Genomic DNA, 26,612 nt, shown 5'->3' on the forward strand with positions numbered 1-26,612 from the left:
GTGGGATCCAGCCAATGGTCTCAGGTCTATGGAGCCGTGGGATCCAGCTAACAGTCTCAGGTCTATGGAGCCACAACAGAGCAGCTCTAGTCATCTCATTCCAGGCACAGCCCTCAGAGAATATGGTGAGTGCTGGCACTGCATATCTGAAGAAGGTTCGGCAAGAGGCAGAGAAGTCACCCTGCTGGCCAGGACACCCTTCTCTCCCCATGACAGCATCTGTGCTCAAGCAAGGCAGAGAAGATGCCCCCAGCTTCCTGAGGGGCTGTGAGCAAAATGATGAACTGGAGCCAGCTAACATAATTATTTACTTCTTGCCATTATTACAGCTTTTATGATGCTTCAATATGATGTGATCTGGCCTTGCACCAACATGGACTTCAGGACAGGTCATATGCAGCAGGACAAAAGTTATCCAGTGGTCAGCAAACACACCATGTCCCACAGACCAACAGGACTCATGAGGAAGCCCACCACATGGAAGCCTCCCACCTGGAGAGCACATGTCCCTGAGACTGCAGGTGAACAGATGGGGCAGAGAGGCTGCCTCAGAAGGGACACCTCAGACAAATGGCATACACAGCACGGCCCCTACACAGGGGCCAGCATTCTCCATCAGCTCTTGTCTACCTCTGTGTTAGACATACACAAGCCTGTCATCCATTTCTTCACACTTTTCCATGGGAACACAGAAAACTACCCCTTCTCCACTCACTCCTACAGGAAAGCTGGCGGAGGTGTAGGAGGGTGGCGGGCCAGGATCAGATGGCAAGTCTCCACAGGGGGCCCCTGGCTAGTGACTGCTCCCAAGTGACATCCAATCCCGACACCCAAGCCCTCTCTAAAAGACAGGGGGGCATCACAAAGGCAGATCCCAGGAGACGGCACAGAGTCTTACCTTTAAAGTCAAACTGGTAGATGTTTTTTAAGGATTCATGAAGAAAATAAAAGCTTCCTAGTGCCTGTAAGAGCAAAGAGAAAGACAGGATCAGAGGTGGTGCTGGAGTAACAACATCATTCCCAAGGGGGGCTCTGCAGACCAAGCAGCTCCTTAAACTGGAAACGGATGGGGCCGCCGCGCGTGCGGCTGCCAAGACACCGGTGAGACACGGCCTGCCAACATCCCACAGCAAGTCCAGGTGCAGAAGGCGGCAGGCAGTCCTGAGAAAGGACATGCATACATCTGCCTCTCCAAGGTGCTGGACCTCAGTCCCATCACTGCCCAGGCCTGGGCCCAAGCGTCTGGGCCCTCACTGCACATCACTGCTCACCACCCCCCTGCGCCCCCGTCCTTCTGAAGGGAGCTGCAACCCTGCACCCAGGAGCACCCAGGAGCACCCAGGCTGCCGGCGGGTGCTGCACGGCTGCCTGCTCTGCTCTGTCCAGTGCCACCGCCCGGCCTCCCCAGCGGTGGTCACCGTCACAGACAATGCTGGCAAAGAAAGTACACACACGAGTATAGTGCTAGGGCCTCAACTACATCAGTTACCACGGCTACCTCACCTTCAAAACCGACTCTTCCCATCCTGCCATAGTTCAGCTTAGATGTGATGCTGCATAATAGTCCGCTACATAAAAACACTGCAATCGGTCCATTTTTCTAGAAGGCCTTCTAATTTTTTGACAGCTACCTTCGATGCTACAATACACATCCTTGCGTGGGATTTCTGAGCAATGTGTGAAATATAACACGTGTGCATGTTTTAAGTGAGGGCACATTTATACAAAATGTACACCAAGAATTTCTGGGCCCCAAAGAACACCACCTTCAACACAGGGCTCAGAACGTGGCTCCACCTAGTCACCCTGACAACCATGTGGCTGCCAGCACTGCAGGGCAACACTCACTACTAGACCTCACTTCTAATTTTGTATATTCACTATGCTACTCCATATGAGCATCATTCTTTTTTCTTTTGCAGTGCCTCCCCCACCCCACCCCCTCCCTGCACCCATCCAGAGGAGGGACAAGGAGACAGGACCAGGATGCTAGCAGCAGAAGAGACAAGAATGGCTGCAATGGGAGCATATTTAAGCATGGGATCTGCTGAGAAAATGAGAGCAGAGTGCATAAAAGACAACAGCTAGATGCTCCAAGGGCTTTCCTCAGAGAAGCTGAGGAAGGGAGCTGTCATTTTGGGGGGTGAAGAGACTACAGGGGAGCAGTGACTGGAGAATGAGGAATCTGGGGCAGCCCTGTTGAGCTGGAATGCCTGTGCATCATGTAAGCAGAGCCGTCACACAGGCACTTGAAGTCTGGAGTTTCGGGGGGAAAGTCTGGGCAAGAATGGAGAAGGCTGTCATGTGAAGCTATGAGAATGATGAGTGAGATGGAGGGAGGGAGGGAGGGAGGGAGGGAGGGAGGGAGGGAGGGAGGGGGGGGGAGGGAAGGAGCTCAAGGACATTGTGCTGGGTAAGAAGCAGGGCAACCGGGAGCATCTCCTCAAAGCGCAGTGAACTGGCTGGAGTGGACTGTAGCTGACTGTAGTGACAGTCTCACTTCTGACTTTAAGTTAGTTGACTGATGTAGCAAACTGAGGGATTTGAAAATACTGCACCATGAGCATGGTGGTTGTAACACCACACTGGGATGTGCAGGTAGGGAAGATCATTGTCTGAGGCCAGCCTGGGCACAGAGTAAGTGAGACCCCAGTAACTCTGGTATGGTAGCTCATGCCAGACCCCAGCTCATAGGGAGGATCTCAGTCCAGGGCAGCCAGGCAAAAAAACACAACAGTATCAACCACAAAAGTGTTAAACCAGCCTTGCATTCTTGGCATAAACCTAACTTTATCTTAATCCATTTTTATACACTATGGGATTTTTACTTGCTAATACTGTGCCTAGGTTTCTGAACAGCTTCCAGTTCTGTTTCTACTCTTACCACCTGAATGGAATTGTTCTTGAACAACTCTTCGGTGATGCTCAAGTTATAAATCATTTCCCATGAGCTTGGCTTCTTGACTCCATGCAGGGATTTTATTTCTGGGCTTTGGGACATCCCATTTCCTCTTTAGAATCTCCCTATCTTCCCTTCTGAGTGACAATGACATGCTGGACCTGCACAGGGTGCCCTTTGAAGCCTTTCCCCACTGTTCCCTTACCCATGGCACACACACAGTGCTCAGGACACTGATGGTCCCTTGAAGGCAGCTCACAGGTCCTGGCAGCTGCACATTCCCCTCATGGGTCTCACAGAAATAGTCTTTCCCAACTCAGAACCAACCCACTTCTCTCCTGCTCCCTCTGGAAGCTGCAACTCCCCCAGCACCTTCCCCCTGCCAGGTGCCTCCCTCAACATCTCTTCCATCCACAGGTTCTGCGGCTCATGAGTTTGTAGCTCATGGGCTCTGTGGCTCGTGGGTTTGTGGTTCATAGGTTCTGTGGCTCATGGGTTCTAGGGCTCACTGTTTCTATGGCTCATGACTTGTGGCTCAGAGCCCCTATTTCCAGCTTCCATTCTCTCCACTGCCATTACCCATTTCCAAAATGGACTCTTCTTCCTCTTCTCTCACCTCCTGTCTCTCCTCCACTGATAGGCTCCTGCCACTGCTCTCAAACCCTGACCCTCAAGCTTGTACAAGTCCCCCACCCATCCTGCTCAGAGAGCTCCAGTTACACTGGCCGTCTGGGCCCCTGAGGTTCCAGGACTCTGTGGGAATACTGCCTCCTCTAAGCAGCGTTCCCTGACTGTTCTCTGCAGAGGTTCCACAGCCCCTGCTGCAGCACACCTCTGCCTCTGGTTTCCTTGTCTGTCTCCATACAGGGGCGGAAGCTTCTCCATGGCAGGATTCGCTGAGTCTCCAGCTTAGCTCATGAAGGAATTCAGCAATCTGTGGTCAAATCAAAGAGATACACAGCCCCCACTGAAAAACAGTTGTGGCCCAGTATGCAGGAAACTAACTGTAAGGCTTTAGGGCAGAACTTTAAAGAACAGCCTCAGGTAAGAAGAGATGACCACAAAAAATGCTACTTTTCTGACCATATCACAAAGACAAGCCCTGGCTTTAAAACAATCTAACAGATTGGATAATAAATCAAAGCAAAGTTACGGTAACGTTCATTAGATTATAAACAATAATAAATGAAACAAAGCTTTTGCTTAAATCAATGTAGAGCTTTATTGATCTTGCCCTGTATAATAAACTCATGGACAACCAATCTAATTGGATGACACGGCATTATTACCCATTCCCCCAGTATTACCTGGGGTGGCCCACAGGGAAGGATTCAGCTGCATGTCACTGTCACCAGGTGTCCTCTCTCAGGAGGCTCTGTGGCCATCCTGGATGCCCTTAAAAGCACTGCCTTTCCCCTATCAGTTCCCGGGGCGAGACAGATGACGGCACACAGGTCCTGCTGCCGACCTCAGCACCCAGCCCCTCCCCAGGCTGGCTGCAGGCCCGAGAGATGCTGCTCACATAATTCCATTCCATCTCCCATCCAACAGCCAACATTAGAAGTTAATTAAATTGGTTGTCCACTGTATTCATCCACTTACAAAGTTAATGATATTCTGTCCCTGAATTAAAGAGCATTTTATAAAGCGCACACATGGGAGCTGGCATATTGTACACGGGGTGCTGAACCCTGTCACAGCTCCTGGTCGTTGTGCCCCCAATTAGGCAGCCCAGGAGGGCAGGGTCCTGTCTGCCACGGCAAAGCACGAGTCATCCTGACAGCGAGGGTAAACACCACATACAGCAGCCACTTCATATCTCCTGTTGGACACGATAAAATTCCGCCAGATCAGCGTGCCTGTGAACATTTCCTATTACACAGTGCAGAGCAGCCAAAATAAGAGAGACAGCTCTGAAGAGGGCTTTGGAAAAAGGCGTGTGACGTGGGAGTGCTGCTGGTGAGGAGTGGGGTGATTCCAGGCTCCCGGGGTGCTGCTGGTGAGGAGTGGGGCGATGCCAGGCTCCCGGGGTGCTGCTGGTGAGGACTGGGGCGATGCCAGGCTCCCGGGGTGCTGCTGGTGAGGACTGGGGTGATTCCAGGCTCCCAGGTGCTGAGTAGGAGGAGTGGGGCGATTCCAGGCTCCCGGGGTGCTGCTGGTGAGGACTGGGGCGATTCCAGGCTCCCGGGGTGCTGCTGGTGAGGACTGGGGCGATGCCAGGCTCCCGGGGTGCTGCTGGTGAGGACTGGGGCGATGCCAGGCTCCCGGGTGCTGCTGGTGAGGACTGGGGCGATTCCAGGCTCCCGGGGTGCTGATGGTGAGGACTGGGGCGATTCCAGGCTCCCGGGGTGCTGCTGGTGAGGAGTGGGGTGATTCCAGGCTCCCCGGGTGCTGAGGAGGAGGAGTGGGGTGATTCCAGGCTCCCGGGGTGCTGCTGGTGAGGACTGGGGTGATTCCAGGCTCCCGGGGTGCTGATGGTGAGGACTGGGGCGATTCCAGGCTCCCCGGGTGCTGATGGTGAGGACTGGGGTGATTCCAGGCTCCCAGGTGCTGATGGTGAGGACTGGGGTGATTCCAGGCTCCTGGGGTGCTGAGGAGGAGGAGTGGGGTGATTCCAGGCTCCCGGGGTGCTGATGGTGAGGACTGGGGTGATTCCAGGCTCCTGGGGTGCTGAGGAGGAGGAGTGGGGCGATTCCAGGCTCCCAGGTGCTGAGGAGGAGGAGTGGGGCGATGCCAGGCTCCCGGGGTGCTGCTGGTGAGGACTGGGGCGATTCCAGGCTCCTGGGGTGCTACTGGTGAGGACTGGGGCGATTCTAGGCTCCCGGGGTGCTGATGGTGAGGAGTGGGGCAATGCCAGGGTCCCAGGTGCTGCTGGTGAGGACTGGGGCGATTCCAGGCTCCCGGGGTGCTGCTGGTGAGGAGTCAGGCGATTACAGGCTCCCCGGGTGCTGATGGTGAGGACTGGGGTGATTCCAGGCTCCCGGGGTGCTGATGGTGAGAACTGGGGCGATTCCAGGCTCCCCGGGGTGCTGATGGTGAGGACTGGGGTGATTCCAGGCTCCCGGGGTGCTGCTGGTGAGGAGTCAGGCGATTCCAGGCTCCCCGGGTGCTGATGGTGAGGACTGGGGTGATTCCAGGCTCCCGGGGTGCTGATGGTGAGGACTGGGGCGATTCCAGGCTCCTGGGGTGCTGATGGTGAGGACTGGGGTGATTCCAGGCTCCCGGGTACTGAGGAGGAGTGGGGTGATTCCAGGCTCCCAGGTGCTGATGGTGAGGACTGGGGTGATTCCAGGCTCCCGGAGTGCTGAAGAGGAGGAGTGGGGTGATTCCAGGCTCCTGGGGTGCTAATGGTGAGGAGTGGGGCTATTCCAGGCTCCTGGGGTGCTGATGGTGAGGACTGGGGTGATTCCAGGCTCCTGGGGTGCTGAGGAGGAGGAGTGGGGCGATTCCAGGCTCCCAGGTGCTGAGGAGGAGGAGTGGGGGTGATTCCAGGCTCCCGGGGTGCTGAGGAGGAGGAGTGGGGTGATTCCAGGCTCCAGGGGTGCTGATGGTGAGGACTGAGGTGATTCCAGGCTCCTGGGGTGCTGAGGAGGGGGAGTGGGGTGATTCCAGGGCTCCTGGGGTGCTGAGGAGGAGGAGTGGGGTGATTCCAGGCTCCAGGGGTGCTGATGGTGAGGACTGGGGTGATTCCAGGCTCCTGGGGTGCTGAGGAGGAGGAGTGGGGTGATTCCAGGCTCCCGGAGTGCTGAGGAGGAGGAGTGGGGCCATTCCAGGCTCCTGGGGTGCTGAGTAGGAGGAGTGGGGTGATTCCAGGCTCCCAGGTGCTGATGGTGAGAACTGAGGTGATTCCAGGCTCCTGGGGTGCTGAGGAGGAGGAGTGGGGTGATTCCAGGCTCCCGGGTGCTGATGGTGAGGAGTGGGGCTACTAGGCTCCCAGGTGCTGATGGTGAGGACTGGGGTGATTCCAGGCTCCTGGGGTGCTGAGGAGGAGGAGTGGGGTGATTCCAGGCTCCCAGGTGCTGAGGAGGAGGAGTGGGGTGATTCTAGGCTCCCAGGGTGCTGCTGAGGAGGAGGAATGGGGCGATTCCAGGCTCCCGGGGTGCTGCTGGTGAGGACTGGGGTGATTCCAGGCTCCCGGGGTGCTTCTGGTGAGGAGGTGGGTGACTCCAGGCTCCCCAGGTGCTGAGGAGGAGGAGTGGGGCGATTCCAGGCTCCCAAAGGCATCTAGGCCTACCCAGGAGATAAGCCATTGTGCTGCCATGACAGACACTCATCCTTCTGGAAAGTCACTGCACTTTGTCTGAGCCCCATGCTGCCCCAGGGCCTGGGATGTACCCATGACCAACAGCCAGGCACAGGGGCATCAAGGAAGTCCTGCGGTTTTGCCTGCATAGTTGCAGTGCATACCAACCTCATCCGGGATGAGGAGGACGCTGAGGCCTCCAGCCCAGGCAGACCCCAGGGAGATAGCCAGGGTTGTTAAACCTATGGGGGAAGACTCTAGGCCTCTGGGCTCACACAATGGTAGTCCTGAGAGGCCCGGAATGCTGACCTTACTACAAAGGATTAGGGCCAGAGAACAGGACAGGGCAAGGACTGGACCTAGCTCCACCATTATAGAGAGGCTCAGAGTAGGTGAGGGTAGGTGGAGAAAACAAGGAGTGGCAGAGGAAAGAGATCATCAGTGGGGACCGGAGAGAGTCAGAGGGACAGGCTGGGGGGAGGGGGCGCCCAGGGAAATGGATGGTAGGCAGGGGCCAGAGGGAGTCAGAGGGACAGGCTGGGGGGGGGCAAGGGTGTGTCCAGGGAAACAGGAGGTGGGTGGGGGCCAGGAGGAGTCAGAGGGACAGAGTGAGGGGCAAGGGGGTTGGGAAGAAGAATAACCTGGAGTTGAGGGGTAACCACAGTGGCACAGTGCTGCTGTGGCCACTTCACACGGACACAGATTCACACTGTAGAGCCGTGGCAACTGAAAGACGTTCTGACTACGTGCTCCCTCACTAGGTCCATGTTGAGCACAGGAACACCAGCCTCAGCCCCAGCCCAGCAGCTGCACACACAGCCTGCCACCTTAGGCAGGCAGGGGCTGCGCAACAGATGACAAGAAACAGTGCTAAGGGGAAGCACAAGGCACGGTGGGCAGAACTGGGAGAGGCTGTGTAGGGAGCACCGGGAGGAACAGGTGCCCTGAGCACCAAGACCTCACCCAGGAGCGTGGCCCACAGGCGCCTCCCGCAGCTGCAGTTACCTGCCTTGATCGACAGAAGGGGGTCCTGGTCAACTCCCCGATCTCATCTACTGTATGTCCTTTTTTGTCCATGATCTCCAGAGTCAATGGTAAAACAAAAGTAGAAAGAGTTTATTTGCCTGCAGAGGGAGGGCAGGAAGGCAGGACAGGACAACCCTGTAACACTGTACAAGCTGGCCACAGCCCAGAGGGACGCAAAGCAAGTCTTTCTGCGCGTCTCACGAGGGCAGTGCTGGGCAAGGATGGGCTTCCACAAGTCTCCCGCAAGCCTTTCACTTTTTCACTTGTGTTTTCCGCTCAAAGTGAGATGCAGATGCAACCTGCACGCTATTTTGGTAAATATAATTTTGTAAATTGAAAATTTCAATAATGAACAAGAAACATATTAATCTCAAAATAATATCAAGTTCTAATTATTTAACTTATTAAGTTATAGTTTTCCATGTCTAACTGATGACAAAAATAAATCAATACACTTTTATGCCAATTACATTATGTGAAGAGTTTGCATCATCATTGAAACTGCTCTTCCTTATCTTTTGTCTTCTAAAAATCATTAGCCTTTCAATTACACTTCATCCTTACCAATGTCTAGAAAGTTATGTGCATTATGGATATGGGATAATTAGAGCACAATGCACTTTAAGAGACAGCCAATACAGAACACAAGCTGTTTACAAAATACCTTCTGTCCTTAGAAAGGCTCAGGGCACATAAAACACAAAAAAGGGGCTTTAATTGATTTTTAAATCCCAATGATATTGGGAAATTGCCCTCGGTGACCTTGCAGCACCACCGAGCCCACAGAGCCCCACGGGCTGCAGCCCTTGCTCTAGAGCCTGACCGGTCCATTGTCATGGTACCCTCACCCCTCCTGCTCTTCTCTTCATGGACTTACTTCTCTTCTTTAAGACTTTATGGCATGCTTTACTTTATACACAGGGCTTTACTTATTTCATCCCGTATTTGCTATCGTTACTGCTTTGTTCTTTTCTAATCAAAGATCACCTCCTACCTGCTTGAAGAATACCCAGTATCTTCTCTGTGGGTCTACTGATTAAAAAAAATCCTTTTGGTTCCATTGTAATGAAAATGCCAATATCCCATTCATTGCCTTGTTTCTTGAAACATCATCTTACTGTGTGGCTTATTGACCTCAAACTAGCTATGAAAACCAGGCTATCCTCAAACTCATGATCCTTCTGCCTCCGCCTTCCATGTGCTGAGATTACGGATGTGAATCAGCACACCTGCCTCTCTAGTGCCGGGATTACAGGTGTGTACCACCATTCCTAGCTTCACCTTCTAATCTTAAAATGTGTTTTTGCTGAACACAGAATTCTACATTGGACAACGAGGGTCACCATCCCCCAGGCACTTACAGACTTTACTGAAATGTGATCTGTCTAATCGTTCCCCCTTCTTTCTATCTTGATAGCAGCTTTGGGGGGGGGGGCGGTCTGGGCACTGTTCCCCAAGCTTTTGTGTTCAAGGCTAGTGTTCTACCACTTGAGCCACAGTTCCACTTCTGGCTTTTCGGTGGTTAACTGGAGATAAGCGTTTCATTGGACTTTTCTGTCCTGGCTGGGTTCAAATGTTAACCCTCAGATCTCAGCCTCCTGAGTACATAGGATTGCAGGCATGAGCCACCAGTACCCACCTGGTTTTCTTCAGCTTTACTGCAATCTGTCTGGGCACAGATTTTCTTTTCTAGTCTTGTTAGGATTAGTAGCTCTGTGTACTGCGTTCTTTCGCAACCCGAAGGCTTGCCACTGATTATTTCTTCAAGCACGACTGCCATCCTCTCCCTCTGCTTCTCTTCCAGGCTCCCCGGCACCCTGTATGGCTCGCTCCCCGCCCCGCCCCTCTACTGCTGCAGGCTCCAGTCAGTATTTTCTTCTGGCCTATCTGTGGTCAGTGTCCAGCAAATACAAGACATTAGTAAACCTCTTAAAAGTTGGGGCTACCACCAGGCAGTGTTACTTCTGGGGAAGTTCAGGAGACAGAGGTGCCACCCGAGAGAACGAGGGTCCTGAGCCCCCTCGGGAGGCTCCACCGGGAAGCAGCGAAACCCCTCCCAGCCATACCAGAGGGGCAGGCCAGCAGGCTGCTTCTAAGAGATAATAAGTCACAGCTGTCCTGTCTCTGAAGGTCCAGCCTAAGGGTGCAGATCGAGAGCCGGGAGGCCGTGTGTAAGGTGTGTGTCTGAGATCTCCACATACTCCTGGCCCTCTCTGTGAGGCTTCCACCGCAGCACAGAACCGCATCTGTGCTTCAGGTCCTGCACTCCCCACGCACATGGCCAACCAGGCCTATCGCTCCAGCCAAGGGCATGGCCACCCCCCCCCCAACACCACCTGCCTCAGGAGCCAGAGTACAGAGCACAGACACAGTGAGGAGGGCCCCCAGCCCAGAAGGGGTGCTTTCCACAGAAGAGCACTTCCAAGTTCCTCACTGGGGTCTGAGGCGCCTCCTCCAGGGCCCAGGAGAGAACCCTCACCAGAGCCCTCACTGCCCACTGCCCCAGTCAGAAGGAAGAAACAGAGACCCGCATGGCAGACAGGGCTCCTGAGTGCCCCAAGTCTCCATCTGGAGGTGGGCACCACAGGGCCACTTGGAGCTCCACCATGGCCAGAAGTCTTTCTCTTCTTCCTGTTTCTCGAGGAGCATCATGAAGAGCCCTTACCAGAAAGACATCCACAAACAGCTACCGACACTAAAAGCCTTGTTATAAATTACACCTTGCTGCCAAAGACCAGGGAGAAGTGACACGCATCAAGCCATTCCACAGCTGGCACTCAGCACTCCAGTCATCCTGACCTTCTCCTTGACACAAAGAGGGATGGCCAGAACAGTGTCCCCAAGGCCAAGGGTGGTGGAGGGAGAGGTCAGGAGGAGAGGGGCATCTACAGGCATGTGCTGTCAGGTGAGGGGGGGGCGCTTGCTGTTGGGGGAGGGGGGAGGGTGGGTGCTCGCTGTTGGGGGAGGGGGGAGAGGGGAGGGTGGGTGCTCGCTGTTGGGGGAGGGGGGTGCTTGCTGTTGGGGGAGGGGGGAGGGGTTAGGGTGGGTGCTTGCTGTTGGGGGAGGGGGGAGGGTGGGTGCTTGCTGTTGGGGGAGGGGTGAGGGGTGAGGCTGGGTGCTTGCTGTTGGGGGAGGGGTGAGGCTGGGTGCTCGCTATTGGGGGAGGGGGGAGGGTGGGTGCTTGCTGTCGGGTGAGGGGTGAGGGTGGTGCTCACTGTTGGGGGAGGGGGGAGAGGGGAGGGTGGGTGCTCGCTGTTGGGGGAGGGGTGAGGGTGGGTGCTTGCTGTCGGGTGAGGGGTGAGGGTGGTGCTCGCTGTTGGGGGAGGGGGGAGAGGGGAGGGTGGTGCTCGCTGTTGGGGGAGGGGGAGAGGGGAGGGTGGGTGCTCGCTGTTGGGGGAGGGGGGAGGGGTTAGGGTGGGTGCTTGCTGTTGGGGGAGGGGGGAGGGTGGGTGCTTGCTGTTGGGGGAGGGGGGAGGGTGGGTGCTTGCTGTTGGGGGAGGGGGGAGGGGTTAGGGTGGGTGCTTGCTGTTGGGGGAGGGGGGAGGGTGGGTGCTCGCTGTTGGGGGAGGGGTTAGGGTGGGTGCTTGCTGTTGGGGGAGGGGGGAGGGTGGGTGCTTGCTGTTGGGGGAGGGGGAGGGTGGGTGCTTGCTGTTGGGGGAGGGGTGAGGGTGGGTGCTTGCTGTTGGGGGAGGGGTGAGTGCAGGCGCTCGCTGTTGGGGGAGGGTAAGGGACGGGTGCCTGCTGTCAGGTGAAGGGTGAAGGTAGTCACTTGTGGTCGGGGGAGGGCAGGTGGGGGCTAGGAGAGGAGGAGGGTGCTCGGGAGCTGTGTGCTCCACCAGGCAGTGGGCACGCGGGCCCAGGCTGGGACAGGACGGGACACTTGGCTGCCTCTTCGCCTCAGGGATGGAGGGGAGGCTGCGCTGTCTCTGCTTACGGGCCAGGATCTCACAAGGCAGTGGGATGGCGGGTGACGGGTTGAAAGCACCTGAGTATGGAGGCTGGGGGTCAGAAGACACCATGGGAGAGAAGCGTCTTTGGCTTCCGTGGGTTAGAGACCAAGGGGTTTTGGAAGAGGGTTGTGGAGAGGAGACAGCAGGGCTCCGCGGAAGGGTTAATAAAGGCTGGGACAGGACCTGCAGAGCCAGAGCCTGCAGGCTGGCAAGGCCAGGGCTCCCCCAGCAACCAGCATGCACAGGACAGAGGCCCAGACACCACGGGTGAGGGGCAGAGAGCTAGGTGGGAAGAGCAGACCGGCACAGAACCATGGCACAACCCAAGAGCCATGGGGCTGATACACATCGAGGCACATCTGGTAAAGACAGCAGGCTCTTCATCGACTACTACCACGTCAGTATGGAGAGAGTGTGGCAAAATGGGTCTTGTAGAAATTGTGGTCCAACTTCAAGTATTGAAATCGCACCCAGTTTCGCACAAGTTCCATGGTAGAGGGGCCACTTCCACCTCCTCTGCCCACAGGCAGCGACTTAGCAGACATCAGGAGAGAGTTCCATGTGGCTGCACGGTCACAACACTTTACCAAGCTGCTGTCATACTAATGATGTACGAATAGGGATGCCAGCCACAGCTCTCCGGAAGGAGAAAGGAAAGCAAGGGAAAGACTGGGCACGCGGAAGCCTGCCAGACCCCAGGAGCTTGTGTTCAGGCTGCTCCTACGTCATAAAGCAGGACCCAGAGCCCCCTTCCCCGCCCTGCCCCCCAGTGGGCAATACGAAGTGCACTCACGCCTGACTACAGAGCAGCACAGCACCCACAGGAGACACCAGGTAGGCGCTTCTTTGCCCTTCCTGTGCCGGGGGCTCCAGCGGTACCCCGGGTGATGACAGCCAAGGTGCTAGGATACTCAGTGCTCACAGGCCGTGGTGCTTTATAAGAACAGAAGTGCCAAAGAAAGGCCGCAAAATCCAAGTGCTCTCCATAAGAGCTGTGGCCACTGAGCTGTTCAAAGCACAAGTGAAATGAGCACCAACGCTTAAGTCGTACTGAAAAGAAAAGGAATGTCAGCCGCCACCGTGAGCTTCGCTGAGTCCCCCCCACACGCCCACCTGCTAGGAAGAGTGCCAGCATTCTCTCCACCCATGACTTTCAGTAAACTTCTAACCCACTGTTTAAAATAAAGCTGCGATGGATAGTGACCAACAACTTCATCACTTTCCATTGAGCACAAAATCAATCACTTCAGTTTTTATGATGTAATCTTGAAAAGTGGACCTGTCTGAAGTTAAAAGACGTGAGGGGTTCTGACGTTAGCCGAAAGGGGTTCTGTCCGGAAGACGTCCTGGGACAGAAGTGCCTGTTTCGCTCGCGTTTTCCCCCCAGAGCATCCAAGCAGCTACAGGCAGCTTCTATGAGGACCACAAGACGTGAGAAGAGCTGGAGTGAGGCAAAGGAGGGCGCGTGCTGGCCGCGTGCGGACACGTGGGCTATGAGGCACTGAAAGCCGGCACCCCCCCTGGAGCTTTGCAGCGATGCGGGGGGCGCTGAGTGTCTATCGGCGTGCGTGCTGCGGTGCGTGTACGCGGGTACACATGCATGCACACGCTGGCCACCCACATTCTAAATCAAGGGCCTAACACTTGAAAACACTTGAAAAACTGAGTCACTCCGTTTGATGCTAACTGGAAATAAGAAAAATAACAAATACTTATAAAAGTTGCAACTGAAAAATTTCCACTCCAACTCCTGCTCAACGTACTTAGCAAAAAGGTCAAAGCTGCGGAATTTGCTGGATAAATAAATGCTGGAGAGGCAGATGAATCACTGGAGAGCTGGCGCATGGCAGCGAATGAACAACCTGCAAATGCGTCCCAAACCCCATTACTTCCCCTTTTCCAGGAGCCCAAGATTCATGTCCTCGCATGCCGCCAGTTCATTACCGAGAACTATCATCCCTCTTCCGCGCACACCGGGCAGCACGCACGGCCCCTAGAGGACCCTTTAATGTTTAATTCCCCATCATCCGCTCCACTGAACAGCTTAATCTCTGCTTGTATGATCAATACTATATCAGTGTAAATTAAAATGACAATTTTAAAGTAATTAAGCCTGTTAATGCTCGATTCAAATGTCATTATTTGCACAGGGGATCGAGGAGAAATCGCACCGTGTCTGGGATGACAGGAAGCAGTCTGAGCCCCCATGTCCTGCTGCGCAGGGCCGCAGGGGGCTTTAGCAAAGCGGATTAACTTCTGCCTTGTCCTGCCAGGGTGCCTATCCAATTTCTAAAGAGGATAACACAATTTGATTAATTTAATTCCAGCTACAAACTCAATTATTGTGATAATAGATGAAAACTAGAAGGAGACTCTAACAAGGCCCACATTTCACAAATACACTTACATCCACAACAGGACGCAGCCATAACGGCTTGATTTGATTTGTCCTCTCTCTTTTGAAAATTCTTTAAATAATTATGATGGCTGAAGGACAGCCAACATTTATTAGATAGCCTAGCTCTAACCTGAAAGGGGCTGTGGCTTTGACAAGCCGGGTCACCGTGGGCGTACTTGCATTATTAGACAAGCTCGGTGACATCATTACATTATTGCATGCACAAACAGATCCATGAGACTTGCCAGCGTGGATGGAGCTGTCCTGTCCAATGCTGGCTGTTCTGGGCCCAGAACACGAGACAGCCTCCAGACATGCTTTCCTGGGCAGTAGGGGATTCATAAAAAGAAAATTAAGGAGAAAGTCCTCTTCAGCCTGTTCTGGTTCACCTCCACAGCTCTCCACACCAGCACTTCCTGAGGATGGGGGCTTCCCCAAGCTACCACTGCAGGACTTCATCCATTAGATCAGCAATGAAAACTGACAACCAGATATTAATTTCAAGATGAAGATCAAAGTGAAACAATTTCTGTTTGACATGCTCGAGTGAGGTGTGGCCAATCTCTCAGGTCTTTCTCAAAAAGTCCCAGGCAGATTCACCAGAGGAACAGGCAAGGAAAGTCCCCAGGGCGCCATCTGATCTGTGATCAGACCAAGACCGCTGGCCACCTCCATCTGCCTTCTGCGATCCGACGTGCCCCTGACCATTCTCAAACCCAACCACTGCACTGTAGTGTGGCAGGGCGAAATCGAGATCTAAGTTTGCTCTCCATGGCACAAGGGGCACACGGGGGGGGGGGGGGCATTTCCTGCAGAGCTGGAAGGACCGGTCCCCTCACGGCCCCTGCGACGAACGGCACCTGGGTTCCTCGGGCCGCCTGTGGCCAGACAGCAGAAATCGGAGTTAATTAAACCAGGTAAGATGGCAGAACGCATTCAAAGGAACCTCTCTCTGTCTGCTGTTGAACGTGTCAGTGACCTTGAGAGGAAGTATTTTCAAAGGCTAAGATGAGGGAAGTAATAACACATCAGAAATAGTCACAACATGGGAGAAAAACACAAGGAAAGTGAGCCTATGGTTATTTGATTTCATGGTAAATATCATAAGGAAGTTGTGATATTCTTCCCTTTAATCAGTGAAAACATACAATGAGGAAAAACCCTCCACATCTTACCACTCTTTACCTTTCAAAAATGGCATGTCTCAGAAGCCAATGGACACAAAGCCGAGGGAGAGTATGAAGCAGGCTCCCAAGAGTACATGGGGGCTGCCCTGTGTTGCAGGGGCGGTGCGGGCAGGGTGACAGGCAGAGACCCCGCAGTGTTGCGGGGGCAGTGTGGGTGGGCAATTGGCAGAGACCCCGCAGTGTTGCAGGGGCGGTGTGGGCAGAGTGATGGGCAGAGACCTCGCAGTGTTGCAGGGGCAGTGTGGGCAGGGTGACAGGCAGAGACCCCGCAGTGTTGCGGGGGCAGTGTGGGTGGGCAATTGGCAGAGACCCCGCAGTGTTGCAGGGGCGGTGTGGGCAGAGTGATGGGCAGAGACCTCGCAGTGTTGCAGGGGCAGTGTGGGCAGGGTGACAGGCAGAGACCCCGCAGTGTTGCAGGGGTGGTGCAGGCGGCAGAGACCTGGCAGTGTTGCAGGGGTGATGTGGGCAGGGTGACGGGTAGATACCTCGCAGTGTTGCAGGGGCAGTATGGGCAGCAGAGACCCCGCAGTGTTGTGGAGGCAATGTGGGTGGGCAACTGGCAGAGACCCCACAGTGTTGCAGGGGCGGTGTGGGCAGCAGAGACCTTGTGACACTTTGGAAGGTGTACGCTGGGTGAAGTGGGCTGGGCGGAGGGGCAACGGCCCCTCTAGGTGCCCTTAGGTGCCTCTGGGTGAAGTGGACTGCTCTGGGCATGTGCATTCTGTGGCAACACAGAACGTCTGTGGAGCTCAGAAGCCCGGGCTTGCGCAGGGTGGGGCTGGCGTCCTGGGCCCACCACCTGTTCATAACAGAAGAACAGCCTCTAACCACACACACAGCTCCTCCTTGTGAGGAGAACACATGAAACACCCTTGGCTTGGGGAGGACCCTTGGCTAGCACTGGCTGGAGATCAGAGGGACGTAGCCACACTTTACTGCCCTTCACTCAAGCACAATTCTGTCAGGTTTCCTTTGCTTTGCTCTTCTTTCCTTCCAAGAGGGTGGTATTCGTGTGAACTCAGCACCTGAATTTGCTAGGCAGGTGCTCTACCACTTGAGCCATACCTCCAGCCCTTTTTTGCTTTAGTTATTTTTCAGTTATTGCATTCTGCCTGGAGCCAGCCTAAGAAGAAATCCTACCGATACTCCAGATAGCTGGGATTATAGACCCACAACACCACGCCCAACTTATTGACTGAAGTGGGGTCTTGCTAATTTTTTGCCTCGACTGGCCTCAAACTATGATCTTGCCACTCTTAGGCCTGGGATTATAGACCTAGGCCACAGTGCCCAGCACACGTTTTAAAACTGTAAGGTAAGAAGCAGCGAGAGTAAGGAACACATCTCCAAAAGGACAACACGTGGCCCAGCGCCTAACAGCCTAAGGGAGGACACATGAGGACCCACACCCTGACCACACAGAGGACACGAGGGAACCCACCACCACCATGTAGACTGGACCTCCCCAGTCAGGCAGGAACAGCACACCTGGCGCCACGGCTCAGTGGAAGGCTGGAGAATGCGCAGCAAAACCACCCCTGGGCTGCCTCCTGGCTCAAGTATCAGCAGCACCATGATTGATGGGGTGCAGTTCTGCAAACAACATCAGGGGGCACCGACCAGAATCCTCACTGCTACCCTGAACAGGTGGTTACCTCTCAGTTGCAGCTGGATTCAGAGACACACAAAGCATTCCAACCGGTGTCAGGTCAGAGGGCAAGGCCCTCTTCTGCAGAATGCCCAAACCTTCCATGCTGGGCACAGGGCTGCCTGCAGGGGGGTAGAGACACCGGTGAGGCGCAGGGACCCAACCACCGGGCCACAGGTGCCTACCTAAGAGCGGACCATGCGACCACACAGAAGGATGAAGAGATCACAGACTCGGAATCCTCTCAAGCATCCTGAAGAGATGACAGGACAGCAGGCAGGAATGTGCCCCACAGGAGGCTAGGGACACACACCCTCGAGGGACTTCTTGATATCAGCCTGCCCTGAGAAACAAGCAGGAAGGCGGGGAGCTGGGCACGGCTGGGCTGTGGGAACACAGCTACTGGGTAAGGTGACCCGGTCTCTGTCAGAAGCACGACAGCCACACAGGGAGCCTAGATAGGCTGAGGTGGAGCCACCATTTGCCAGACTTCCTGCAAGGCACAGCTCGTGGGGACTCTAGAAGTGAAATGTCACTTGAGGCCAAATGAATAGAATGAGCAGCTACACGGTAAGCAGCCAGGACTATTTTTTTTTATGTTCACTGCTTCAGTGATTTTCTGTCAAAAAATGCTAACAAGCATGAAAGTCCTTAAGAGCTTTACAATCTTTCAGTTTGTTCACCAATACATTTCCTATAGTGTATTTGTTTCCCAGGCTCCTGTGACACGGCCCTCCATCACGCCTGTCTGCAGCCTGATGGATCAGCAGCCACCAAACACCCAGCACAGCCTCCAGCAAAGCGCTCGGAATGGATTTCCCAGTGGAGAGACGGCTGTGTGAGGCCTGGTCAGGAGGCAGGAGCCACGGGGAGGGGGGCGGCTGTGCCTAGTGGGTGGGGAACAGGGGACAGGTGGGGAGACGGCTGCGTGAGGCCTGGTGGAGGGGGTGGCCAGGCTGGCTAGAGCGGCAGAGGCGGGATGTCATCGCCGGGCCATCTCACGTCACACTGTCCTGGGCCAGGGCCCAGGCACACAGACATCCATGCCGTGGGAAGTGGTGTGAGAATAGAAAGGAAGACCAAGACGGATCAGTGATCTGGACTGAAGGCCCAGCCCAGGTGAGGCTGCAGGCAAACACCAAGGGACTGTTCCCGGCTCAGGCATTGCTGCAGACACCATGTTCCGAGTGGGAGGCGTGCTGGGGACAGGCAAAATAACAGCGTGACAGTTGGCTGAAGCAGGTCGATGAGGCCACAGGACTCATGCTTCTTCACTGGCCTTCTCAGAACAGAGCCCCTGTGCGGGCCCAAGGGTGTGGGGGCAGAGCGGGGCACCGGGCTGCTCCCAGCCCCCATGACTTCTGTGTCACGTGGGTCCACTCTACCCTGGAGCCGGGGCGTGGGGTGGGGGGGTTAGAAGTCACAGGGTGGGAGACAGCGTCACGCTAAGTGCACAGCAAGGATGGTTCTGGGTGGCGGGGTGTCAAGCTGCTAGCATGAGAGGTGTGCTCCCGGTCACGGGCACACAGGGTGCCCAACCTCAGCTGGAAAGGCCATCACAGGCAGGAAGGATATGCACACACCTCCCAGATCCAAGTTCACCAGTACTGCATTTAAAGGGGGGATTAGCACAGAGGAAGATGCTGCTGGGGGGTGGGGGACCGGGGCGGGGCGGGCAGCCTGTGACCACAGACTCCCTCTTGCCATGACTCAATCATAGGGAAGTAGCCCACTATAAGCTCAAGGCCTACTCGCAACCCAAAAAGACCAGCTGTTCGCCTGAAGGCAGCACCTGCCTACCCAGCATCCAGAGAAAATGTTGTCTCCTGTCAATGAAATTACTTTCATTGAGTGGGAAAGACGCCTCCTTCAAAACCAGCAGAGCTTTACTGACCTCAGGAGGCCTTTTCAACTCTGTATCTGCACATCTAAAAATGGCCCGCTCTGCGTCCCTTCAGGTGGACCTCTGGGCTTCTGGTCATAAGACGTACCCAACAGCCTATCTAGCCATACAGAGTCTGCTCAGAACACAAATGCTTCTCTTTTCAACTAGGTCACTTGGGCTTGACCACTTTTAAGTTATGATTCACACAGCAAGGTTTCTTTGACATCCTTATGACATATAGCTGCCATGCACAGAGCCGCATGATGTAAAGTCCAGAATCAGAAGGGTTCCGACACACCCAGCTATGCAGCTATGAAACCACCCCTGCCGTCAGGACACAAGCATTCACCACTCCCGGAAAGTTCCTGTTTCCTCTGTCTTTCCATAACCCCTCAGCCCCCTTCCTGGCCTGCCCTAGGAAACCGTTACTTGCTGTATCAATCTGCATTTTAAAGGCTTTCACATACATGATATATACAACCTGCTCTTTTATATTCTGTCTTGTTTTCGGTTTCTGTTTCTTTCTTTGGGGATTGGTTTGGTTGAGATGGTTTCACTAAGTAGCTCAGGCTGGCCTTGAACTCACAATCCTCTTGCCTCTGCCTGCCATGTGCTAGAACTACAGGCAGGCAGCAGCATGCCTCGCTTGCTCTGTTTGGGTCTGGTTTCTTTCTCTAGGAATAACTACTTCCATAACCCACCACGCTGCCCAGTGTGTGGACAGCTGGCTGCTGCCGAGGCCTGAGCAGGGCTGCAGCCCACCACCACCGTTAGGGGTGTGGGCTCCTTTCTCTGAGGTAAACGCCTATGAGGGGAACAACTGAGTCATACAGTAGTACATTTTTGAGGTTTTTGCACAAGTGTTTTCCCAGAGGTGCAAGTTTACATTTAACTATCCACATGCTGCAGCCGCCCTGGCTCTGCAGGGTTGGCATCGTCAGTCCTGTCAGTGGTGGAAAGCTGGTATTCTCTGATGGGTAACTGTGGCTGGGATGTGCACTTAGAGGCTGGCAGCTCAGTATCTCCATACGCTTGTCTGCCAGCTCTCTGTCTCGTATGTGACATGTCTGTTGAGGTTATGTACCCATTTTAAAAATCGGGCTGTGTCCTACTGAGCTGTGAGAGCTCCAAATGAAAGTTCTTGACCAGCCAGACACTGGTGGCTCACACTTATTATCTTAGGAGGCAGAGAGCACAAGGATTGAGATTTGAAGCTAGCCAAGCAGAAAAGTTCAAGATACCTTATCTTTAAAAAATCACCAGCAAGCTGGGTGCTGGTGGCTCACGCCTGTAATCCTAGCTACTCAGGAGGCTGAGATCTGAAGATTGTGGTTCAAAGCCAGCCAGGGCAGGAAAGTCCATTAGCCACCAGAAGACCAGAAGTGGCTCTGTGGCTCAATTGGTAGAACACTAGCCTGGAGCTGAAGAGCTCCAGGACAACACCCAGGCCCAGAGTTCAAGCCCCAGAGTAAACGACCAAAAAAAAAAAAAAAAACAGGGCCAGAGATGTAGCTGAACTGGTAGTGTACTAGCCTGGCAAGTATTAAGGCCCTGAGGTAAGTACCAAAAAAACAAAACACAAAAAAGTTCTTTGCCATGTCAACAGTGTCTTTCAAAGAGCAAGTGTTTCCACTGAGGCTGACTAATTCACCGTCTTCATACATGGTGCTAGTTGTGTCACTGTAAGGGGTCTCTGCCAAACCTAAGGCCCCTACTTGAGCTTTCTTCCTGCGCTGTGTCACTCCCAGGTCAGGTCTATACCTGCTCCAACGTGAGCCTCCATGTTTGCTTCCTGAGCAAGAGGATTGTCGCTTCAAGTCAGCCTGGGCTACAAAACAAGACTGTAACTAATGACAATAAATAAATAACCAGCCTCAGCCTTTTTCTACTCTGCTTGCTGTCCATGATCTGCTACTCTGGTTTTATGTTAACATGGAGCTGTCCCAATTGCCACAGATTTATGGTAAGTCTTCATCAGGAGAGTGTGCGTCCCCTACCCATCTGTTCTCAAAGTGACTGTGGCCACGTGGGCCCTTCCCACTTCCACACACATTTTAGAGCTCACAGGAGCACAGATGCCCATTCCACCTTTCCCAGCATCGCCCTTCCCTCCTGACATCACTGTCTGATGCCATGACCTAGACGAGTCCCTACTAAGCAGCATCCTTGTCTTGTTTTAATCACCCCCCCCCAGAAGACTTGTTCTGAAGGCTTCTTATGAACACAGCAGCTCCTGTCAATCTCCCCAGAGCCAGTTACTTCGTTTTCTTTTGTTTACCTCCCCAGCTCTAAAGTTTATGTTGTGACCTCTTGGCTCTCCAGTTGCCAACATTAACTGCTGATTTTTCCAGTGGGTATTTGGGGTTCACCCCTTATGCCATCTACTGCATCCTCTCCCCATTCCCATGTCCCACACACTCCACCCCTAACCCAATCCTCTGCACATTCATACCAGTACGTAAACCAATAATCATGGTTTACATCATTATAACTTTAAATGTTCTGTGGTTAAAGAAACACTTATAATTGTGATTCTTATCTTGGACAGCTTGTTGGTTTTCCTGGAGTTAATCATTACCTTCTTTTTGTTAACTAGGTATTCTGGGATTCCCTTGGGAGTAGAAAATCAGACTTCAAACATGGGGTGCAAACCAGCCTTCCCATAGGTGAGCTGATATGGGGTCAGGCTCTTCAAGTCAGGAGGTTGGAAAAAATTCTGGGCTGAAACTTGCACAGGTGGAGAATGCCACGGTTGCAGGAAGCTCTGAGCTGAGACTGCACAGCTGGAGGAGGCAGAGGTGGAGGAAGCTCTGAGCTGAGACTGCACAGCTGGAGGAGGCAGAGGTGCAGGAAGCTCTGAGCTGAGACCTGCAGCAGAGGGGAGATGCAGGCTGCACAGGATGCCAATGTGACACAGCGGAGGGGAAATGCATGCTGCATGGGATGCCAGAGTGACACGGCAGAGAGATGCATGCCAGGGTGAGGCAGACATGACCAGACACCATCACGTCTTTCTGCACTCCACAGACCAGGAAAGGCACAAGTGGTTCTCTCACTCTTCCCCTTCCAAGTCAGGCAGCACAGCCGGTTGGGCCCCTCCTCCCAGTGACAGGCCTCTGCGCCTGGCTGGTGAACCATCCCTCCTGCCAGCACCTGGCACACCTAGACACGACACCCGTAGGCTGTCCTGCCCTGTCCCAAATCAGTTGGCAGATGTTCCGAGCCTGGGTTGGGCTCCCTGGGCTCCCTCGAGGGATGTAGAGAAGGAACAAGCTCAGGCTCCTGTCTCTCCTAACCAGACGGGGCAGCCATGGGTCCACGAGCGTTCTGTAAGCTGCCCGTGGAGGAGTGCTTGGAGCGTCCACGGGTTCAGATGTGAATCTGCCCTGTTACCATGGCGCTCCTCCCCAGGTTCCGGCAGGAGGACGTGACGGCAGCGGGCACTGCCTCCCGAGAGGAAAACGTGTCGACACCACCCCGGCCTGCCCCACGACAGGCCATCACAGGAGAGGGCTCCCAGGCCGCCCCCCCGCCCCCCGCATGCTGCTTCCCCCGCGTCACAGATGTCCTCTGTGGAAGGTCTGCGCCAGGGCCAGGAACATCTGCCTCCTCGCCCTGGTGGGGGCCCAGGGCTGGGAAACACCTGTCTCCTTAGACTCGTGGAAGCCCACGGCAAAAATTAACCTCGTGGCAATTGTTTTCCTTGGTTTGATAGTCCAATGTCAGCTCATCTGTTACAGGGAAATAAAAAAGTCAAGCCTAAATGTATAAAAAATTATGATGGAAGTCCTAAATAAAGCGGGGACTGCAAGCTCATTGAGTCAAAAATCAATCAATCAATGAGGGAGTGGATTAGGAGTACCTCATAAGCCCCAAAGAAATAATTTGCCCAAACACTGGGATTTAACGGTGGAGGACCAAAATCCAACACTTTTAGGAAGTAAATAATGAAAAATCAATTCAGAGGAAAAACAGATCAAGAACCCTGACTCTGACGTGCCGACACATTTATTGCTCTATACCATTTCTCGGCTGACCCGAAAACTTCGGAAGGTGTTTATTTACTTTCAACACCTTCCAGAGATCAATATTTTTAATTTGGATCCGAGTTATTATTTTTCACATCACAGCAGCGGGGAGCGGCGTAAAGTGGCTCATATTTTAGTGCTAAGAAGATCGATACGACAGTTTCACCTTCACTGCGGCCCGGCCGCTGCCCGGCGCACATCGCCGCGTCCCGCGGGGCTGGTGGGGGCCGAGGCGGGAGAGCAGGTCATCACCCACCGCGGGGCGACAGCCGTGATTTAGCTGAGCACGGGGCACCCAGTGCCCTCGGAAAACCAATCTTGCTCTGCTCACTCCATCAGGCCTGCCTCGGGTGAGGAGGAGGAGGGAAGGCCCTGGTGGGGAGAGGGCCATGGCCAACAGCAGATTAGTCCCCCATCATAAATGCATCTGCCTCTCCTCACCCGTCCCGGAAGAGCACCCGTAACTCCATTCATCTGCCCCGCATTTCCTCTAAAGTCTTCTTTAGAAGGCAGTGGGCGGGGCAGTTGTGGGATGGGGGCAGGAACTGTGGGAAGGGTGTCTCCCAGGAAGGGGCCCCCCTCTACCCCTTCGCTGTGGGCCCAGGAGGGGGCTGCGAGCCACGAGCGGGCAGGGCCAACGTCTCCTGGAAGAGGGGCCTGGCATGTCTGGGCAGCCTTCAGCGGCCGAGCAGCGGGCACTCCAGGCCTAGATCCCTGCAGCCCAGGAAGGGGGGCGGCTGTGGAACACGAGTCCTCGGCGCAGGAGGACATCCTCCCAGCACGGCCGGAAGCCACATGGACGGGGAGAGAAGGAACCAGACCCCACGCGGCGCGGCGCGGCACACTTCAGTGCAGGGGCAGGAGTGGAACCCACCGCGCAACGGCAAGCAGGGCCCAGGCTCTGCTGCGGGGCCCGAAGCCTCGGGGGGAAGGGTGAGCTATCCGGTGCCTGAGAGGAGAGCCTAAGCTTTGGTGTCGGAGCTGCTCGCTGGCCTGGCGGACCAAGCCCTGTCCTCTAAAGCCCCCTCACTCTGTGACTCTTGTTGCTGCTATCTGAACCAGCGAGGTCATCAGAAGCCCATCTCAGCACCCCCAACAGAGCACTGCCCTCACCTCGCCCCCCCACAGCTGTGCACGAGCAAGCTTCCTGGGGAGCACCCCCAGAGCACGGGGCCGTCAGGCCACTGCCACAGCAAGCCTTGTGCTCGCGTTGCCAGTCCCTAGGAGCTCTAGCAGGACAGGGGTGGGCACTGCGTGGCGGGCCTGGGGCAGGTCATGGCAGTAGGCCCGCCCAAGGGCGCTCCCTGATGAAATCTGGCCCTGTGTGCCTTGCTGATCTGATTTTATCCACAGGGGCGCACAGTGCTCCTTGGTAGGGTGCATGTGCACCTTCTGCCGCTTCCTCCACCTTCCAGCAGCACAACCTCTCCCCCGGCCTGCAGCCATGTAGGGCCCTGCTGAGACCAGCAAGACTGTGTGGTGCCGCCTCCTGCCCTGGTGAGGACCATGAGGAGACGGGCCTGCTCTCCTATGCCTCCTCCTGCCCTGGTGAGGACCACGAGGAGACGGGCCTGCTCTCCTATGCCTCCTCCTGCCCTGGTGAGGACCATGAGGAGACGGGCCTGCTCTCCCGTGCGCCTCCTCCTGCCCTGGTGAGGACCAGGAGGAGACGGGCTTGCTCTCCTATGCCTCCTCCTGCCCTGGTGAGGACCACGAGGAGACGGGCCTGCTCTCCTGTGCCTCCTCCTGCCCTGGTGAGGACCACGAGGAGACGGGCCTGCTCTCCCGTGCACCTCCTCCTGCCCTGGTGAGGACCACGAGGAGACGGGCCTGCTCTCCCGTGCACCTCCTCCTGCCCTGGTGAGGACCACGAGGAGACGGGCCTGCTCTCCTGTGCCTCCTCCTGCCCTGGTGAGGACCACGAGGAGACGGGCCTGCTCTCCTATGCCTCCTCCTGTCCTGGTGAGGACCAGGAGGAGACGGGCCTGCTCTCCTATGCCTCCTCCTGCCCTGGTGAGGACCACGAGGAGACGGGCCTGCTCTCCCGTGCGCCTCCTCCTGCCCTGGTGAGGACCAGGAGGAGACGGGCCTGCTCTCCCGTGCACCTCCTGCCCTGGTGAGGACCATGAGGAGACGGGCCTGCTCTCCTATGCCTCCTCCTGCCCTGGTGAGGACCACGAGGAGACGGGCCTGCTCTCCCGTGCGCCTCCTCCTGCCCTGGTGAGGACCAGGAGGAGACGGGCCTGCTCTCCCGTGCACCTCCTGCCCTGGTGAGGACCACGAGGAGACGGGCCTGCTCTCCCGTGCACCTCCTCCTGCCCTGGTGAGGACCACGAGGAGACGGGCCTGCTCTCCCGTGCACCTCCTCCTGCCCTGGTGAGGACCACGAGGAGACGGGCCTGCTCTCCCGTGCACCTCCTCCTGCCCTGGTGAGGACCACGAGGAGACGGGCCTGCTCTCCCGTGCACCTCCTCCTGCCCTGGTGAGGACCACGAGGAGACGGGCCTGCTCTCCCGTGCACCTCCTCCTGCCCTGGTGAGGACCACGAGGAGACGGGCCTGCTCTCCTGTGCCTCCTCCTGCCCTGGTGAGGACCACGAGGAGACGGGCCTGCTCTCCTGTGCCTCCTCCTGCCCTGGTGAGGACCACGAGGAGACGGGCCTGCTCTCCTATGCCTCCTCCTGTCCTGGTGAGGACCAGGAGGAGACGGGCTTGCTCTCCTATGCCTCCTCCTGCCCTGGTGAGGACCACGAGGAGACGGGCCTGCTCTCCCGTGCGCCTCCTCCTGCCCTGGTGAGGACCAGGAGGAGACGGGCTTGCTCTCCTGTGCCTCCTCCTGCCCTGGTGAGGACCACGAGGAGACGGGCCTGCTCTCCCGTGCACCTCCTCCTGCCCAGCTAAGGACCACGAGGAGACGGGCTTGCTCTCCTGTGCCTCCTCCTGCCCTGGTGAGGACCACGAGGAGACGGGCCTGCTCTCCCGTGCACCTCCTCCTGCCCTGGTGAGGACCACGAGGAGACGGGCCTGCTCTCCTGTGCCTCCTCCTGCCCTGGTGAGGACCACGAGGAGACGGGCCTGCTCTCCTGTGCCTCCTCCTGCCCTGGTGAGGACCACGAGGAGACGGGCCTGCTCTCCTGTGCCTCCTCCTGCCCTGGTGAGGACCACGAGGAGACGGGCCTGCTCTCCCGTGCGCCTCCTCCTGCCCAGCTAAGGACCAGGAGGAGACGGGCCTGCTCTCCTGTGCCTCCTCCTGCCCTGGTGAGGACCACGAGGAGACGGGCCTGCTCTCCCGTGCACCTCCTCCTGCCCTGGTGAGGACCACGAGGAGACGGGCCTGCTCTCCCGTGCA

At 55.7% G+C, this 26,612-nt stretch overlaps 1 protein-coding gene across 3 annotated transcripts in view; it reads right to left on the bottom strand.

Moving 5' to 3' along the window:
* Inpp5a (inositol polyphosphate-5-phosphatase A) overlaps window positions 1-26,612 on the bottom strand; it is a 172,506-nt gene that overhangs the window by 68,847 nt on the left and 77,047 nt on the right. For all 3 annotated transcript variants that reach the window (XM_048338004.1, XM_048338003.1, XM_048338005.1), the window contains exon 5: window positions 899-962. In XM_048338004.1, coding sequence (XP_048193961.1) covers window positions 899-962 — 64 coding nt within the window. The remainder of the gene's footprint in view (window positions 1-898; window positions 963-26,612) is intronic.

This window comes from Perognathus longimembris, chromosome 2 (genome assembly GCF_023159225.1).
Source record: "Perognathus longimembris pacificus isolate PPM17 chromosome 2, ASM2315922v1, whole genome shotgun sequence".
Lineage (NCBI taxonomy): Eukaryota > Metazoa > Chordata > Mammalia > Rodentia > Heteromyidae > Perognathus > Perognathus longimembris.